Source organism: Physella acuta, unplaced genomic scaffold (genome assembly GCF_028476545.2).
Source record: "Physella acuta isolate Inbredline_101_S28 unplaced genomic scaffold, ASM2847654v3 ptg000174l, whole genome shotgun sequence".
In the NCBI taxonomy this organism is placed as follows: Eukaryota; Metazoa; Mollusca; class Gastropoda; family Physidae; genus Physella; species Physella acuta.
This window is the reverse complement of record NW_026731693.1, coordinates 235,387-253,971: the sequence shown is the minus strand read 5'-3', so window position 1 is coordinate 253,971 and position 18,585 is coordinate 235,387. Positions and strand designations below refer to the sequence as shown.

Below are 18,585 nucleotides of genomic sequence, written 5' to 3'. Positions count from 1 at the left end.
GTCACCCCCCCCCCTTCCATAAAATGACGCCACACTTCAAACTATGCAACCTCATCTACAATAGTTATGTTTTGAAACAGCTATTGCTTTCTGCAATGTATAAAGATTTCGCTGTGATAAAAATTAGCTAAGTTAATAATTTATTCCTACGACTTTTAAAATAATAAAATAAGCTGAACAATCTCTAAAATTAAGTTTAAAAATAATTTTTAGTTTTAAAACAAATGGGATTTAATAGTTTCAATATCACCACTTTCCAATACCCTTCGTCATATTTGTCACACATTTATAGACATCCTCTCATAACGTAAATGTTTTCGAACCTATACCTGTTTGTTTAAAACTGAATGTAAGGGGTTAACACTTGCTTTTGGTAAAGAAAACGAAAGCGTAACAAAATGTGGGACTACTGATGATGACCCATTTTTTGATGACAATGGAAGCGTGCCATGATGAATACCAACTTAATCAGATATGACTATGAACTAAGCAGAGCTAAGCTAAAATTGATATCATTTTGGCCAATGATATACCACAACATAGAAAAAATATTCTCTAGAAAATATAATTACAAGCACTTTTTAAAAAAATAATATTTTTTTAGCATTAGGGTAATACACGACCTGATTTAATAAAAAAAAAAAGATTTACATGATATGTATGCCTTTTATATTTCAACTATGTCAAAAGTAAAAATAAAAATATTTCATAAAAAATTACGTTGTTTACAAAACATAATTTAGTCAAATTTACTCATGCGCGCCCACTTAGAGTTCCTCTTCTTTCATAACATTGGCATATAGGTGGATAGTGGGGTCAGCAATATGCACATCTGCTTTAGTTTCCCTAACGTTAGCCAGGTACCAGTCAGAACTGGATGGACGTTCTACAGGGATCCGATCTCGCGAATTTCGTGTTAGTAGCACTGGTGTAGCTACCGTAAAGCTAGCGTAAGCAAGGCATAGGGGCCCAGGGCAAATAGGGGCCCTTTTTCGAAAGTTTGAGGGGGGGGGATGCAAATCGAAAGTCTGAGGGTAGGGGTTGCAAATCGAAAGTCTGAGCGGGGGGGGGTGCAATGCAAATCGCCGGGAAGGGGCGCCTCTGAGGGGCCCACTAACACTTTTTGCATAGGGGCCCAAAAGTCCTAGCTACGCCACTAGTTAGTAGCTGTGATCTCCGCCATCCAACCAAGTTGTCAAATTACAATGCTATACACGAACATTTCTAAAATTATATCACAGATTTCTCATCAACTTGCCAACTAACCTGAGAGTTAGCAAGCCTGCCCGACAGGAGGGGACCTTTCTTGCTGGAGTCCCACGGCTTCAGCACAGTGTAGGTCCCAGGTCCCGGCCCCTCCGTCTTGTAGTTGTGCTTGTAGGGCGCCCCGAAGCTGTAGCTGGGCGTCTTCTTCTCGGTGGCGGCCGTCGACACGGCGTAGACGGGGCCTGGGGAGTTGCCGGAACTGTTTTCTGGTGGGGGAGGAAAGGATGAGGTCAAAGGTTAACTTCCGATTTAAAGTGGTGTAATAAAGAGAGTGTAGGGGAAAGATAATAAACATGAATTTGCTACAAACGTAGCCTATAGAAAAAGGCACACAATCAAATTGAAACGAACGTTTCTAATAGCTGTTAGTTTAAATAACAATCTCAGACAATATTAAAGTGAAAACAAAAGTAATCATAATTCTTATACGACAGTTATTTTCCTGACGAAGATAATTTTCTCAAAATACATAATCATATTGTATTATTTGCTGAAAATGTAATAACATCATTATTTTACACCACATATTTCAATAAAATAAGTCCATCTCTTGCTTTACTTTCCTTATGTAATGAAAGAAGACACCTACTTGTAGTGCAATAACTTACCCCCAGTATTTCTTTCAGACATTTTTCTCGGGGGGGGGGGGGGGGTCTTGAAACTTTATGGTGCATTTTCAAGAGGGGGAAACTGGTTTTTAGTACATAGTTTTATATAGATAATATATTTTTACCAATTTCGCCCCGGGGTGGGGGGGGGGGGAATGGGGGATGGGGGGAGTGAGGCAGTAAACGTGCTCCTGCAGGGGCTACTCCCCTCACTGAAGAATGCCTCTTAAAAAATCTCTGGTTACCCCATATAGACCGTCTAGGACGTCCGTACAGCGTGAAGCCGTCTTTGTTTTCTTTCCCGTTGTTGTATAGGCCGCTCTGTAGGTAGTAGTAGCCAGGCCCGTTAGCGTAGGCATCTGTAGGGATAAAGATATCAATGATTGTAGGTAGAAGTAGATGTTAGAGTAGGTATCTGTAGAGATAAACATCTAATGAATGTAGGTAGTAGTAGATAGGGGCGTCAATAGTGTTAGAATAGGCATCTGTAGGGATAGAGATATCTAATGTATGTAGGTAGTAGTAGATGTTAGAGTAGGTATCTGTAGAGATAAACATCTAATGAATGTAGGTAGTAGTAGATGTTAGAGTAGGCATCTGTAGGGATGGAGATATCTAATGAATGTAATTATCCAGGACGCTAAACGAATAATGGAATCTATTTAAAAAATCCAAACTAATTAAATTTCCATCTCGGTAACCCATTATATTGTTCGCGTCTTACTACCTTAGCTTAAACTATAAATAGCATCCTGGCTAGTTAACACTTAGCTTTTTAGTAATTATCTTAATGTTTACCTTTAGGCTACTCTACCTTAAATATATTCAAACTCAAAGCTATTTAACCTCAAAGCTATTTAGCCTCAACGCTATTTAGCTTCAAAGCTATTTAACCTCAAACCTATTAAACCTTAAAGCTAGTTAACCTCAAAACGATTTAACCCATAAACTACTAAACCGTTACCTAATGCATCTCAAAACCAGTTAGCATTTAAGCTACTTACCATAAAAAATACCTAAATTTAAGCTAAATATTTTTATAGTTAAAGTCTAAGAAGGGTTCATTTTACCATGCAGCTAATTAAACCCTAAGCTTGTTATCCTCTCAGCTAGATAACCAATTAGACATGCCTACACGTTTGAAACTATAAAACTTAACAGCTGGCCAAAAAATGTAAGATCAATAACAAAACTCGTATACGTACAACTGTATCTTGTGCCGAATGAGTACCCGGGTGCTTTTGGTCGTGTGGGGTCATGGTTGACCATCCCCACCGTGGAAGGCAGGAGATAGTGGTTAGGCCCTGGACCTGGGCAGAGAAGAAAAACAAACGTTATTTGATAAAATAAAATACAAATGGATTACTCATTCATGTTGTGGGACGTAGCGGTGTAGCGGTAGAGCGCTAGACTGCTAACCAGAAAGTCTCGAGTTCGGATCCTGGCCTCGAGTCTCTGAGTTCACCCTGTTCTGTTGGGTACCTGACTCACTCACGTTAGGGAAACAAAGGCGGCTGGGCATAGTGCTGACCACAATATGCCCTTGTATGGCGAGGTAATGGAAATAGATGAGCTCTACGTTATATGCCTCAAGTGTGTTGGACACGAACGGGATAAGATAATGATGAAAAACTTTGCAGCGAATTCTTTGAAGGATGAGGCTGGATAGCTAGGGAACGCAATCCATCTAGGAGAGAAAACTCCAAAATCAAACAACTGATGCCTTGTAGTTTGTTCTCCGTTGGAAAAATGCTTTGGTAAAGAAAAGCAGGCTGAATAATAGAGTATTATACTACTATAGTATCGTAGTTCATGACAGGTTAGCATAGAAGGGTTTTGTCGACAATATTATTCTCAATAGAAAGGGGGGGGGGATGCTGTACAATTAAAACAAAAACACTTCTGGCTTCTAAATTACGATAGTACGTTTGTATTGGTAGGGAAAAGCAAATGATTTAATACAAATTAGGGGGGGGGGGGGAGGGTAGGTTTTGGGCTTGAAGGCGGACTTAAAAAATAATTCTAACTACGATGAACAATATGGCATTAATTTTCATATAATGTTCTCAGCTGAATTAATATATTGTGTATTGATGGGTGAGTGATTGTACAATGTATTACAGGTGAGTGATTGTATCATGTATTGACAGGTGAGTGATTGGGTAATGTATTACAGGCTAGTCATTGGATTATATACTACAGGTGAGTGATTGTATTATGTATTGACAGGTGAGTGATTGGGTAGTGTATTGACAGGTGAGTGATTGGGTTGTTTGTTGACAGGTGAGTGATTGGGTTGTGTATTGACAGGTGAGTGATTGGGTTGTGTATTGACAGGTGAGTGATTGGGTTGTGTGTTGACAGGTGAGTGATTGTATTATGTATTGACAGGTGAGTGATTGGGTTGTGTATTGACAAGTGAGTGATTGGGTTGTGTGTTGACAGGTGAGTGATTGTATTATGTATTGACAGGTGAGTGATTGGGTTGTGTATTGACAAGTGAGTGATTGGGTTGTGTGTTGACAGGTGAGTGATTGTATTATGTATTGACAGGTGAGTGATTGGGTTGTGTATTGACAGGTGAGTGATTGGGTTGTGTATTGACAAGTGAGTGATTGGGTTGTGTGTTGACAGGTGAGTGATTGTATTATGTATTGACAGGTGAGTAATTGGGTTGTGAGGGGTTGTATCATGTATAGACAGTGCTTTGATTTTGTGTTCATTGTTTCTTCCAGACTTTTTTCTCCAGGGGTGCACTTGAAATTTTTTTGGCGTGGGGGGGGGGGGGGGCGGACAACGGTTTCCGGGGGGGGGGGGGCGGACACAGTCAAAAGTATATATTGTCTATATAAATTTCATTCCGATGGGGGGGGGGGCGGTAGACTTTCTTCGGGGGGGGGGAGCGGTGCATACACGAACATACACGCACGAACATACACGAACACACACGAACATACACAAACATCCTCATTGTTGGAGATCGATTTTTCCTTTCCTGCCCTCAGCGAGTGGCTTGAGATCAACCAGTTCATCTGGTGTGGAATTTTTTGACAGGTCAAGCTGACCTTTTTAGAATCTAAAATTGACATTTAAAAACTGGAGGGGGGAAAAAATCAGGTAAGTGTGTGTAGCCGGGTAAATCTAAAGGATCACGTGATGCCTTTGATGCGTTTTGATTTGATGGAGAAGTAAATCAATGCGTCCCTATTGTATTGTGAACGTCTTATAGGCATGTTGAGATTTTTTTTTTTTAAATTTCTTAACAACTTTCATTTCCTCCAGAGAAAATTTTACTTTTATTCTATGTATAGATCAACAGTACTCACATACATTTACGCAATTGTATGCACGCAGATACATTTACACAACTGTATGTGTACACTTTTATATACACAGCAGTATGGGTACACAAACTTGTTATATAGAGACGGGTGGGTGGTGGTGGGATTTGGATGGGTTAGTCGACCATGTTTGGAATATATAACAATACATCACTACGTTTTAGGAATTGGGAATACTGTAGGTTCTAGGTTCTAGTATTAAGTTTTAAGGTTGAAAGAGGGAAATATTTAATTCATGATTAATTTACTGATTTAACTAAAATACATTTCGACAGTTATATGTTGGTTCGACATTATAATCACTATATTGAGTATAATAATTAAAAATAAAACTCTTTGCTAGATTATAACGATACCATTAGCGCTTTTGAAAGTTCTTGAATGTTTGCTAAAAATGAATCTGCATCACTTTCATACGGATACCGCTACTAATTAAAAATACAATCTTGATTGACAAGTGGACTAACATTACATAAAGAAAAATACGTGCGTATTGTTCGTCTCTAACTAAATTTGACCATAGTATTGTTACTTTGATATAAAGTGTTATTAGGGGATGCGACTCTGTACTTCTGACTGTTTAGATACTGTTGCCCCATCCTCATCTGCGAAGTCAGATGATGAAATTGTGGTGACTCACAATCAAACGAAGGGACGGAGTGGTCTAGCGGTAGAGAGCTGGACTAATAACCAGTAAGTACAAGTCAATAGACCGTTCCTGAGTCCAGCCAACTCTGATGGGTACGTTAGGGAAAGTAAAGGCGGCTGGTCATAGTGCTGACCACACTATCTCTTCATATGCCCAGGTCACAGAAACAAGTGACTCTACTTCACTTGCCCCATAGACCGTAAGGTTTGAAAAGGGAACTTTACTTTATTTTTTTACAAGATCAAACGCAAAAACACTAGGAAAAGTGTAAAAAAAAATTCTTTTTCTTTTTGCTTTTTATCTTTTTTCTTTCCTTTTTTTGTGCCTCAGACAGCGTCAGTTTGTCTTGCATGTTCGCTTTAGTATTACAGTTTTCATCATCGGCTTGTGAGGACTGATACAGATTTACAATAGTAATATTTCTTTCTTACTTGTAGCCTACTTCCATTCATTTAATATGGTTTACTTAAAAATAGATCTAATACAAAACGTCTAAATAATAAAAATAATAAAAAATAAATAAAACCAACCTGAAAATGCAAATGTGTAACTGTCTAGGAAAAGTGTCAATTTTTTTTAATTTTTTTATTTTTTTAAATTTTTTTAAATTACTTTTTGTTTTGCCTCAGACATGTAATTTACAGCGTCAGTTGTGTGTTCGCTTTAGTATTACAGTTTTCATCACCGGCTTGTGAGGACTGATACAGATTTACAATAGTAATATTTATTTCTTACTTGTAGCCTGCTTTCATTCATTTAAGATGGTTTACTTATACATAGATCTAATACAAAACGTCTAAATATAAAAAATAAATAAATAAAAAAATAAAAAAAAAACAACCTTAAACTGGAAATGCAAATGTGTAATTAAATGATGATTCAATGGGTTTATTTCCTCGGCGTGGTGCGCTGAGGGGACGGGGAGGAGGGGGGGGGGGGGTTAATTTGGGTTTTAAAGTAGAGCTGAAATAAATTTGGGATTACAGAGAATTAAAATGATACAAGTTTTAAGCAATCGGAAAAGTTATGTTATTACAATGAGACACATCAAAGCAAACACTCTTCCCTTTCAAACATCTATATCTATACAGTCCTCAAACAGTTTATTTTCCCCCTTTTTTAATAATTCAATTGTTTTTAACATTTAAATCAGTAATAATAATTTATTAGATAGATTTTACACAGCATCAAAGACATGAACATCAATTGCATATATAATAATCAAAGGGAGAAAATAAAATGGCATAAGAACTAGACTAAAATAAGGTGTGCAAACTAGGTTTCTCTTGACTGCTTAGTTTACTGTGCTCCGTCCTAGCTGCGGAGTCAAAAGTTCACATAGTAGCCACCCATGGACAGAAATAGAAACGACCGTGGGAGAAGCATCTCTGTAATACACATACGGGCTACTGATCTATCATTCCAGAACTTTCCACGACATAATTTTTTTTTACAATAACTTTTTATAAGTCAAGACAAACCTAAGCTTAAATTTTAATGTTTTATAATAAACAGTTTTTAATATATGTACAATTATACATTTATTTCGGTTAAGGCTTTTACATTTGAAATAAATCTAAATAAATGTTTTATTTTAAAAAAGTTATAAAATTTAGGAACAAATATGATGCAAAAATTTAAATTCTTATATAACAGATAATGGAAATTATTTATTTACATGTTTTTTGTTCGTTACTATTCAATTTATGTTTATTTTAACGTCTTTATTGAAATATTTATTTGGTTGTTTCCCTTGAATATTTAAAAATAAGAAATAAGTAATATTAAGTAACTGATATATTTCCCGTAAAACTAATTTATTTTCGCTATTACTGACATTTATTAACCAACACTACAATATATATATATATATATATATATATATATATATATATATATATATATATATATATATATATATATATATATATATATATATATATATAATATAATATACACACAGACTATTTTCTCTCTGTATGTTCTTTCTATTTTGTTAAAAACAAGGCAACACTTTCAGACCAGAGGTCAAACGAAGTAGAGTTGTTCTGGTTCTCTAACATGGTGGGCGTCAGGTCCCATTAGAGTTTTATAGACGAGAGCAATACTGGCCTAAAGTTCGATCTGATAAAGGTTTTTAAACAGCAGTACAAAAGACAAAATCTCTTTACGTTATGTTGAATGTCAATACCTAGTCGTGACGTTGGGGGGAAAGGGGGATAACTCTCTACATGTTGAAATCATTTACCTCCCTTTGTCTTAGTCTTCGGAATCAAAGGAACGTGAATCAATACTGATATGTTATATAAATATAGTCCTATATTGGTGTGCAATTCTTTTTTTCTAAGAGATTTTATTTTATTTTTAAAAGTTTATTTTTTTAAAATGGATTAAAAATCAAGTCTATATCCCGAGTTGCCATCACCTGTTGTTTTATATAAGAATATTCGAGAAAGTTTATAGGAGATCACTCCCGGTTTATTTTTTTGCACGATTACAATACTTTTTCTATACTTTGTGTACGAGAAAGTAAAAAAACAGCAAAAAACAAAAATGACTGAATCGAATAGGGAAATAAATCTTGTATTTTTTAACCCACCACACGCTTAATAAGACAAAATTTAGCAGTGATCAATGTCAAGCTCATTGACAGGCACCTGAATATCAGTGTCATATAAAACAAGTAAGAGTGACATCACAATGCTTATACAGGTACGGTCGTCTGTTACAACGGTTAGTGTAACTCAGTGTGTAACAATAAAACCTGACTTTCAATAAACGTTTACGACAGAATATGTTTATGATTTATTGTACTTGTCCTTGATCCGTCATTCTCTACGAGATTATGTGCTTGTCGTTTAAAATAAAAAAAAAAGACCTTTATAGAAAGCTTTAATAAAATTTCCGTTCATGTATTGTTACAATACTGATGGTTTAGTAGCATTATTTTTTAAAAACAAGGCATTAAACAGTTTATCAAGAATACCAAATATAAATAAAATACTTAAAAAAAACTTTTTAAAAAAACCACGTTTTTCTTGTGGACTAAAAAGTAGAAAATAAATTTTTCTTCCGACCCTAGGGGATCTACCAATAGGCCTCCAGTCTTGTCGGTATCTTTAGAAATCATGTCCTCAATTTTAGGGTCCTTGGGGCGTAATTTAATTAAGCTAATTTAGGTCTCTAATTGCTAGTTTTTATGATTGCATCTGAAATTGTTAGGCGAAAATAGCCTGCATGCCGAATTTCTAGAGCAATCAGAAGTGGGCTAATTTTCGTTGTCAATTTTAACAACAAACAAATCCATCCACAAACAAACGCGAAGCTGAGTAAGGAAAAACGTGTTAAAATTGAGTGTGAAGAGTCTGTACATTCTGGCATATCGTCACAAAAAATCCGAACCCCCTCCTAAAATTACATGACTCTTGTGCCCCCCCCCCCCCCCCCCCGCAATCCCATACACACAATGCATACTATTTTTGTTTGTTGAAAAGCGTACATTTTCTTCTAAAATATGTTTTCTGCTATATCACGTTAAGGTATAATAAATTTTAATTACAATATACAAACAAAAATTCTTTAAAAATTGGAAGTTTCTGAGCTTACTTTCCTTTTTAGCAGATAAAAATGTGACGTCACACATTTTCATTTACAAGGTCACAAAGTCCCCCCCCCCCCCCCCGTCTCAACCTCCACTCTCAGAGGAGTTTTGATACCATATATGTACAGTCCCTTACTATGAAGCACCTGTACAAGCTCATAACAAAACTTTACTAAGCTTTCACCGTTTAAATGGCGACACACATCTGGAAGTAATTTCATAAAATGTTGCATAGATTATGTTCTCTTTTTGTCGTCAGATAAAAAGCCATACACTGCCAGTGTTTTGAAATTGTGTTTAAAAACATTTAACATCATCAAAATAAATCAGCTAACGACAGAGGGCGGTGTTGTCGGGCCGGTTAATCTCATCGTTGCTGAAGCGGAAAGTCCCGAGTTCGAACCATGGGGCAGATGAGACTCAATACTGTCTCGTAGGACAAAGGCTCAGTGTTTCTTCCGCCCCCGAAGAGAGTCTACGGCCCCCTCCCCCCCCCATAAGCGAAATGGAATTTATATAGAAAATATATACTTTTAACAGTAACCGCCCTTCCCCCTCCGGAAATTTTAGTCCGACCCCCCGAAAATTTCAAGTGCCCCCCCCCACCCCCCTCGGAAAAAAAGCCTGGAAGATACACTGCAAAGACTATGGAAGCAAATCCAGAAAGAAAAGCAGGCTGAAATCGGAGTCACTGGTCTATATGGCACATAACAAAATGACACGCAATCCTTAATTACAATTACATTACAATTAAGAACTAAGAAGAAGAAATAACGCCACCAAGAATGGGAGCGTTTTGTGAAAAGGCCTCCTAAACTCCATTTCGTTTATAACCATATCAGTTTTTCCTTTCATCTATCAGAGAACACCCATACAGCTAGACGGCAAAATAACACCCCCACCCAAAAAAAAAAATACAAATTTCTGTTTGATCTTGAATATCCTTTTATGTCAGCTTTAAGTATAAAATTTAATTCCCAATTACATTTTTAATTCATTTAAGCATAAACGCTAAAGCTGTTCCTTTTTTATAGGCTTTAATATTTTAAAACACCTCGAAAAGTTATTCAATATTTTGATACGACCAACACCCGCATTAAATACGACAGACATTGAAAACCACGAATCAAAAAGCAGAGCGTGTTACGGTTCAGTAGACAGCGATCCGACCACCTTTGTTCGATAATCCCAAATTGCTCGTTGCACAGAATATGATATGTTATGGGTTATTTTTTAGGTGAGGAGTATGTGCAAATATTAATAGATGGGATTAGTTATGATACAGTGGGATTGTAGGGCATTAAAGGGTGAGATTAGTCTTGATGGAGTGCAATAATACGGTATATATTAATGGATGGGATTAATATGGTTTGGTTTTGAAAATATTTGAAAACAGGTAAAACGATTTTTATTAGTTTTGAGAGACTTGAAATATGTGGTTCTAATGAATGGCTTCAGGCATACTTATAGATAGGAATTATAACGCAAATAGTTATCGTTTCTGTTTTAATGCTGCTGTTTTCGGTCGTTTTTAACCACTACTGTTGTTTGTCTTTTTACACACTACTATTGTCTGTCATTTCAAACACTACTGTTGTCTGTCTTTCTAAACACTTCTGTTGTCTGTCATTTTAAGACCACTATAGTTTTTCTAACGCCGCTCTTGGCTGTTTTTTTAACCTAGTTTACACGATTGCTACTGACTATCAATCATTTACATTATATCCAAACGATACATCCTTAATTCTGGTTTATTAATTATCTACCAAATAATGAACGTTACAAAATGTTTATTGCAAATTACAAATCAATACATTGATTCTGATATGAAAGTACAATCCCTTATCATGGATTCTTGACTTACCTACTTTATACGTTTATGTTATTCGTTGTATGCTGATAAAAGTGTCATTGTTTACGTTGTCAAAAACTGTGATATGTACAAATAGCGGACACTCTAACATCTGACAAGTAACGTATTTACATATTATTTTATTCTCAAATTTATATTAACACAGATTATTTCAACTTGAAACATTTTTTTAAAAATTTTCTCGACTCCCAAACTTCAAATCCTTTGTTCAGGTATTATAACCCGACCCAGATTACAGTTGAAGTATAGCCTTTTAACAACAACCTATCACATAACCAATAACTTTTTTTTTTCATTCGGTGTACACCAAAGCAAAAATCAATTAAATCATTCAATCAATTTAACCCGACGTTCACTATTCACTCTAACATGGCGGGCAAACACCCCCCCCCCTCCGCCCCGCACCGAAAACGGCAGTTACCTGCCCTTGTTCAAACACACCAGCTCTCGTCTGCTACTTCGTGACGTCCATTCATCCTGTCTGCTGCATTCAAGGCATTCGTCTGGGAGAAATCTTCTTCGTTCAGAGTCAAAACTCTTTCAGCAAATTTTTTATTTATTTATACGATGAAATCTAAACCACGCTAATAGACGAGTTCTAAATACATGTTTTCCGCTTAATTAATTTTATACATACATTAAAATTTAACAAATAAAGTTTAACCAAAGGAATGAAATAAAACTTGATTTTTATGACGATTTCGGTGTCAAACTTTAAGAAATTTGATTCATAAAATTTTATGGTCGAATATTTGCCAGCACTTATATTTTAATCCCCGTTTACTATGCAGTAGCATTGAAAAGTGTGTCCGTGCAATATTTCATGTACTTGCAATTTTTTTTGTTACTCTTTCAGAGGGGATTAATTCTTATAGACTGCCACTAATCCTCTGATGAGCGTTATGTGGGATTAGTGTTGTAGTGAGTCAGTCTACAGTCAGGTTCTCTCTCTAAAAAAGCCTCTGTTTTAAAATAAAACTGTGGTCGGTTTTCTAACTTCATGATTGCTTAACAGAAACGGCTTCTTCTTCGTTATTCTGTTCTAAATTGTGATAATTTTTAAATTAAAGTACCCTTTCGAAAATGAAGGTCCATGTGGTAGGTGAAGTAGAGTTCACAATGCTCCATTGTAGAGGCTTAGCGAGGGCGGGGCGGGGGGTGCTGGTGACACCATTTAGGGGGGTGACACCAAGGCAAAATATAGCAAAATATACAGAAGAAAAATGCTTTTTTTTGCCAGTTCCGTTAATGATTAATTAAAGTTTAATATTCTTTTAAGTACAGATCGACAATTACTACAAGAGGGTGGGGGGGTGTCCAGATGACGTAAACGTGCTAATTAAAGAGAAAAGAAATTAAACAATGCTACATCCAACTTTATTATTAACATACTATAGATCAAATTCGTTACTATTAAGTCTGCAGTGACTAACGCATATGCACATACATGTACGCGTATGCGGCATATATTTAAATTATAGGCCTATGTAGGCCGACACACATATTTATTTATTTTCCTAGCGACGCCCCTGCTCCAGTGACCTCGCCATAAGTAGGGATAGTGTGGTCAGCACTTTGGCCAGTCGCCTTTACTAGAATTTCACCACGGATCTACTGATCCAAGTGGCGATACTTTCTGTTTACCGAACCACCATTTCATCAAGTGTAAAAAATCTATATGTAAAGTACTTATACACGTTCTGATATTTCTCCATTGTAAAGTACTTATACATGTTCTGATATTTCACCATTGTAAAGTACTTATACACGTTCTGATATTTCACCATTGTAAAGTACTTATACATGTTCTGATATTTCACCATTGTAAAGTACTTATACATGTTCTGATATTTCACCATTGTAAAGTACTTATACATGTTCTGATATTTCTCCTTTGTAAAGTACTTATACATGTTCTGATATTTCTCCATTGTAAATTACTTATACATGTTCTGATATTTTCCCATTATGTCTATCACTAATCAACTGTCCCGAGATATAACATTAAATTATTTATCGGGGACACCGACCAGCTAGGCATTGAAACATTTGGCGCTTTCGCATCTCATAGTGCAGAAAATTTTATTATATTGTAGGTAGATATTAGTACTGTATTATATTAGAGTTCTACAATAGTTGATAGCTTAGAGCAGAAATGTTAACACTTTAGGTAGATTAATACTGTATTATATTAGAGTCCTACAATAGTTGATAGCTTAGAGCAGAAATGTTAACACTTTAGGTAGATTAATACTGTATTATATTAGAGTCCTACAATAGTTGATAGCTTAGAGCAGAAATGTTAACACTTTAGGTAGATTAATACTGTATTATATTAGAGTCTTACAATAGTTGATAGCTTAAAGCAGAAATGTTAACACTTTAGGTAGATTAATACTGTATTATATTAGAGTCCTACAATAGTTGATAGCTAAGAGCAGAAATGTTAAAGGTAGATTAATACTGTATTATATTAGAGTCCTACAATAGTTGATAGCTTAGAGCAGAAATGTTAACACTTTAGGTAGATTAATACTGTATTATATTAGAGTCTTACAATAGTTGATAGCTAAGAGCAGAAATGTTAAAGGTAGATTAATACTGTATTATATTAGAGTCCTACAATAGTTGATAGCTTAGAGCAGAAATGTTAACACTTTAGGTAGATTAATACTGTATTATATTAGAGTCCTACAATAGTTGATAGCTTAGAGCAGAAATGTTAAAGGTAGATTAATACTGTATTATATTAGAGTCCTACAATAGTTGATAGCTTAGAGCAGAAATGTTAAAGGTAGATTAATACTGTATTATATTAGAGTCCTACAATAGTTGATAGCTTAGAGCAGAAATGTTAAAGGTAGATTAATACTGTATTATATTAGAGTCCTACAATAGTTGATAGCTTAGAGCAGAAATGTTAACACTTTAGGTAGATTAATACTGTATTATATTAGAGTCCTACAATAGTTGATAGCTTAGAGCAGAAATGTTAACACTTTAGGTAGATTAATACTGTATTATATTAGAGTCTTACAATAGTTGATAGCTTAGAGCAGAAATATTAAAGGTAGATTAATACTGTATTATATTAGAGTCCTACAATGGTTGATAGCTTAAAGCAGAAATGTTATCACTTTAGATTTGTACTTAATTTGAGTCCTACAATGGTTGATAACTTAGAGCAGAAATGTTAAAGGTAGATTAATACTGTATTATATTAGAGTCCTACAATGGTTGATAGCTTAAAGCAGAAATGTTATCACTTTAGATTTGTACTTAATTTGAGTCCTACAATGATTGATAGCTAAACACAGATCGAACCCCGTAAACACTATCTAATTAGAAAATTTAACAAGCTTTAGCCTACAACACTCAACTATTCTTACAATTAACTAATCCTGAGTTTAACTCTAAATGTAAATCACGACCAGCCGTAAAGTTAACCTTAATTAAACCCTAACTCTAGTTTTTAACATATTAACGTCTTTAACTTAAACCCTAACACTAAAATTATCAAACGTAGTACAAATAACCCAATAAGACTTACTTTTGTTTAACAAAAAAAAACATTTTCCATGATGGTCTCAGAAAAAATAGGTATATTATGTTTATAGGTAAATTCCTGTTGTCGTAACCGAAAAAAAAGTTGCAGTAAATAGCGTGACCATGGAAGTACCATGAATAAATAAACATAGCGTTTCACGGGCAATCAAGTTCTTGTCGCGAATCAATGAGATGAATCTATACGATATACGTTTTTTTTAAGGGATGAGTAAAGGGACGGAATCAATGAACGTAATAGTAAGGGAGATAAACATTTGATAAGTAATGGTCAACTTCTCGCCCTGATGCGAGACTAATGAGATCTGGAGAAGTCAAGCGGTGATAGGTTTGAGCTTTAGGTGACTTAGGCACGCTATGGTGTTAATGATGCAAGGTGTAATGGTGAATTAAGGGTACGAAAAGGTTGGTTTCTAGTGTACTTTGGTGGGACTTTCGACTAGTAAGATATAGGACTGTTTGGCTTAAGACAAAGAAAAGCATATATATATATATATATATATATATATATATATATATATATATATATATATATATATATATATATATATATATATATATATATATATATATATATATATATATATATACATACATGCACACACACTTATTTATAGAAATGTGTATGACTAGAAATTTATATATAGTTAGACATATTTCTTGTTATGCATACATACATGCTTACATAAATGTTCGATGCATAATTATATACATACATACACACACACACACACACACACACATATATATATATATATATATATATATATATATATATATATATATATATATATATATATATATATATATATATATATATATATATATATATATGATGTAAGATAAACTTTCAAAATATGTACACAGATATTATTTTAAACATTTTATTTGTTTAGAAAAAATCTATTTTTTTAATCCGCCTTTTTGTCTTAAAATATCACAAGAAAAGTAATGGGTTAAATTAAATTTATTATAATTTGTTGAATCCATATTGAACGACTGCTCATATTCTTGTCTAATAAATTTAAATTGTAGAATAAACACATCGAAACAAACAAATTGGAGTGTTTTTGTTATAAGTTTTCTGACGTAAAAATAAAAGAAAGTTCCCTTACCTTTAGCTTTTGGCATTGTGGAAGAAGAAATCGCTCACGAGGTGACTAATCTAGAAGTCGTCCGAATATGAGCAGTCTCGTTGTTTTATTACACAACAAAAATTTGTAAACAACAGTTGTGTGTTTTTATCACCGGTAGTAAGGTGGTTATTCTCTCCGAGTGAGTTATAGTTGCATCTCTTCCAAGCGTCCAACTAATTAAAGTCTCACTATTTTACATGAAGAACTTCTAGCAGTTAAAAAAAAAGTCACACGCCAATGTATAAAGAAAAAAAACCCCGTTGAAAATGATCTTCGATTATTTTCCAATAATGATGGTCGGTTAATGTAATTCTGTTTTGCGTAGACCCCAGCGGTTTTACAATCTGCGGGCTGGATCGAACAAGGGAAATAATTCATCCAGCATCTCGAGTGGGTTTGTTTTCATCTCAGCAACAAATGGACTGACGTCTCAGCATTGTTCCTCTTTCTGTGGGTAGGAAGAAAAAAAAATGTAGGTATGAAACCGGTACCACGGGGTATGGGGGGGGGGGGGGGGGGGGGAGGGGGGAGTGGGATGTTGTTGTCAGGCAGCGGAAGTAACCAAGGGGTGGCTTTTGTCATATTGTAAAGATGTAATCAGTGGCAAGATTTGATACATCGTTGGCAAGGGAAGCTTTTGTTGTATACTTAAACAAACGTAGCTACTGTAACTGTGTACGTAGTTGTGTTACATTGTAGTTAAGTGGGAGCTAATGGGTGTGGGGGTTTTGGATTGGCAGTTGGGGGGGGGGGGCAGTGTTTTTTTCAGACTATTTCTCCGGGATGGGGGCACCTTACATTTTTTGGGGGGGGGGGGGGGGGGAGACGGACTAAATTTTCCGGAAGTTGGGCGGGCACTGGTAAAATTATAAATTTTCCACATAAATTCCATTTCGTTGGGGGGGGGGGGGGGGGGGTCGCGGTAGACTTTCTCCGGAGGCGGGGGGGGCGAAGAAATGCCTGGAAGAAACCCAAGGGTGGATTTGTTGCATAGGTTACAAAGGTAATGTTTATTTATAAATTTATTAGCTTTTATAAATGTATATTAAAAAATTGTAACTAAATTTTTCGGTGCGTGTAAGGGGGGGGGGGGGAATTTCGTCACTTAAAAATATGGTATTTTAGTAATACTGTCCAGACGGCGTGGCCGACCGGTAGAGAGCTCGAGAAACTGTAAAGTCACCAGTTCAAATCCCCGTCTAGAGTCAGTAGTGCGTCCCTTTTGTCACCCAACTTTGATCTGAACAAGACCAACGATAAGGTGACTTGGGGTAGCTCTGACCTCATTTTCCTTCTTATGCCGAGGTATCAGAAACTGGTGAACTCTACTTCATCTGCCCCATGGATCACCGAGGCTGGAAAGAGTAGCTTTACTTTATCAGCCACTTTTTCCCGTTGGTGCCCAAGACACATGGGATAATGAAGTAGAGTTCATGTGTTTCAGAGAACTCGGCATATGAAGGGATAATGTGTCAACACTATGCCCAGCCGCTGTCTTTTTCCATACGTGAATTAGATACCCATTAACGATAGGTGGGCTCAGAGACATTCTACTGACTTGAACCCGGATTCGAACTTTACAGAGTAACTTAACATAGTATTATTTTATTTACAAACTATTCTCAAATATCTAATGTGTGAACAGGTTTAGAGTAGTTAATTAATAGACGTGAATACATTGTAAAATCAACTATATAAATATGTACAGATACAATAAACATTCCTGTTTTAAGTCGATTCTTAAATGTCGAGTGCAAACATTTGTCTTATATTCAGATTTATCATCCTAAGGGAGTCTTACTATAAATCTCTTTCTGATCTGTAAACTAAGACAACTCTATCTTACACTAACCTTTACCAACCGTTAACACTAATCATAATCTAAGTTCTCGTATAATTAAAAAGTTTAGGCCTAATTATCACGGGGTCTTGTCAAACACACATCACCATTTACAATTACAACAAAGTATTTTTTAAAATCTATACTTCGGGTTTTTAAGGAAGGTAACTGAAAGAAAAATCAACAAACAGAAAAAACAGTGTTATATCAACCGATGCAAATGTTACACGTAAACTGTACAGTTAAACAAGCAGTGATGCTGTATTGGATCCCACAATACAGCTATCGAGTCGATAAATGAATAATTGAAGCATTGGTTTGTTGGGGGTCTTAGCTAGCATAAACACATTCAATGGCACAAGGTTTTCATCTAGATAAATATATCTAAGATATCTATTATAATATATAGTGAATAGGAAACATCAGGTTATATCTATCTATTTATCTATCTATCTATCTACACACACACACACACACACACATATATATATATATATATATATATATATATATATATATATATATATATATATATATAAATATATATATATATACACACACACACACACACACACATATATATATATATATATATATATATATATATATATATATATATATATATATATATATATATATATATATATATATATATATATATATATATATATATTCCACCTCACGAAACTCTGACCAGCTTAGTACGA

At 35.1% G+C, this 18,585-nt stretch overlaps 1 protein-coding gene across 2 annotated transcripts in view; it reads right to left on the bottom strand.

Moving 5' to 3' along the window:
• Positions 1-18,585, bottom strand: part of LOC131936299 (outer dense fiber protein 3-like) — a 33,624-nt gene that overhangs the window by 898 nt on the left and 14,141 nt on the right. For both annotated transcript variants that reach the window (XM_059293218.1, XM_059293219.1), the window contains exons 2-5: positions 16,018-16,486; positions 3,080-3,184; positions 2,120-2,233; positions 1,267-1,472 (exon numbers count right to left, since the gene is read on the bottom strand). In XM_059293218.1, the coding sequence (XP_059149201.1) occupies positions 1,267-1,472; positions 2,120-2,233; positions 3,080-3,184; positions 16,018-16,033 (441 nt within the window). In that variant the 5' untranslated portion in view covers positions 16,034-16,486. The remainder of the gene's footprint in view (positions 1-1,266; positions 1,473-2,119; positions 2,234-3,079; positions 3,185-16,017; positions 16,487-18,585) is intronic.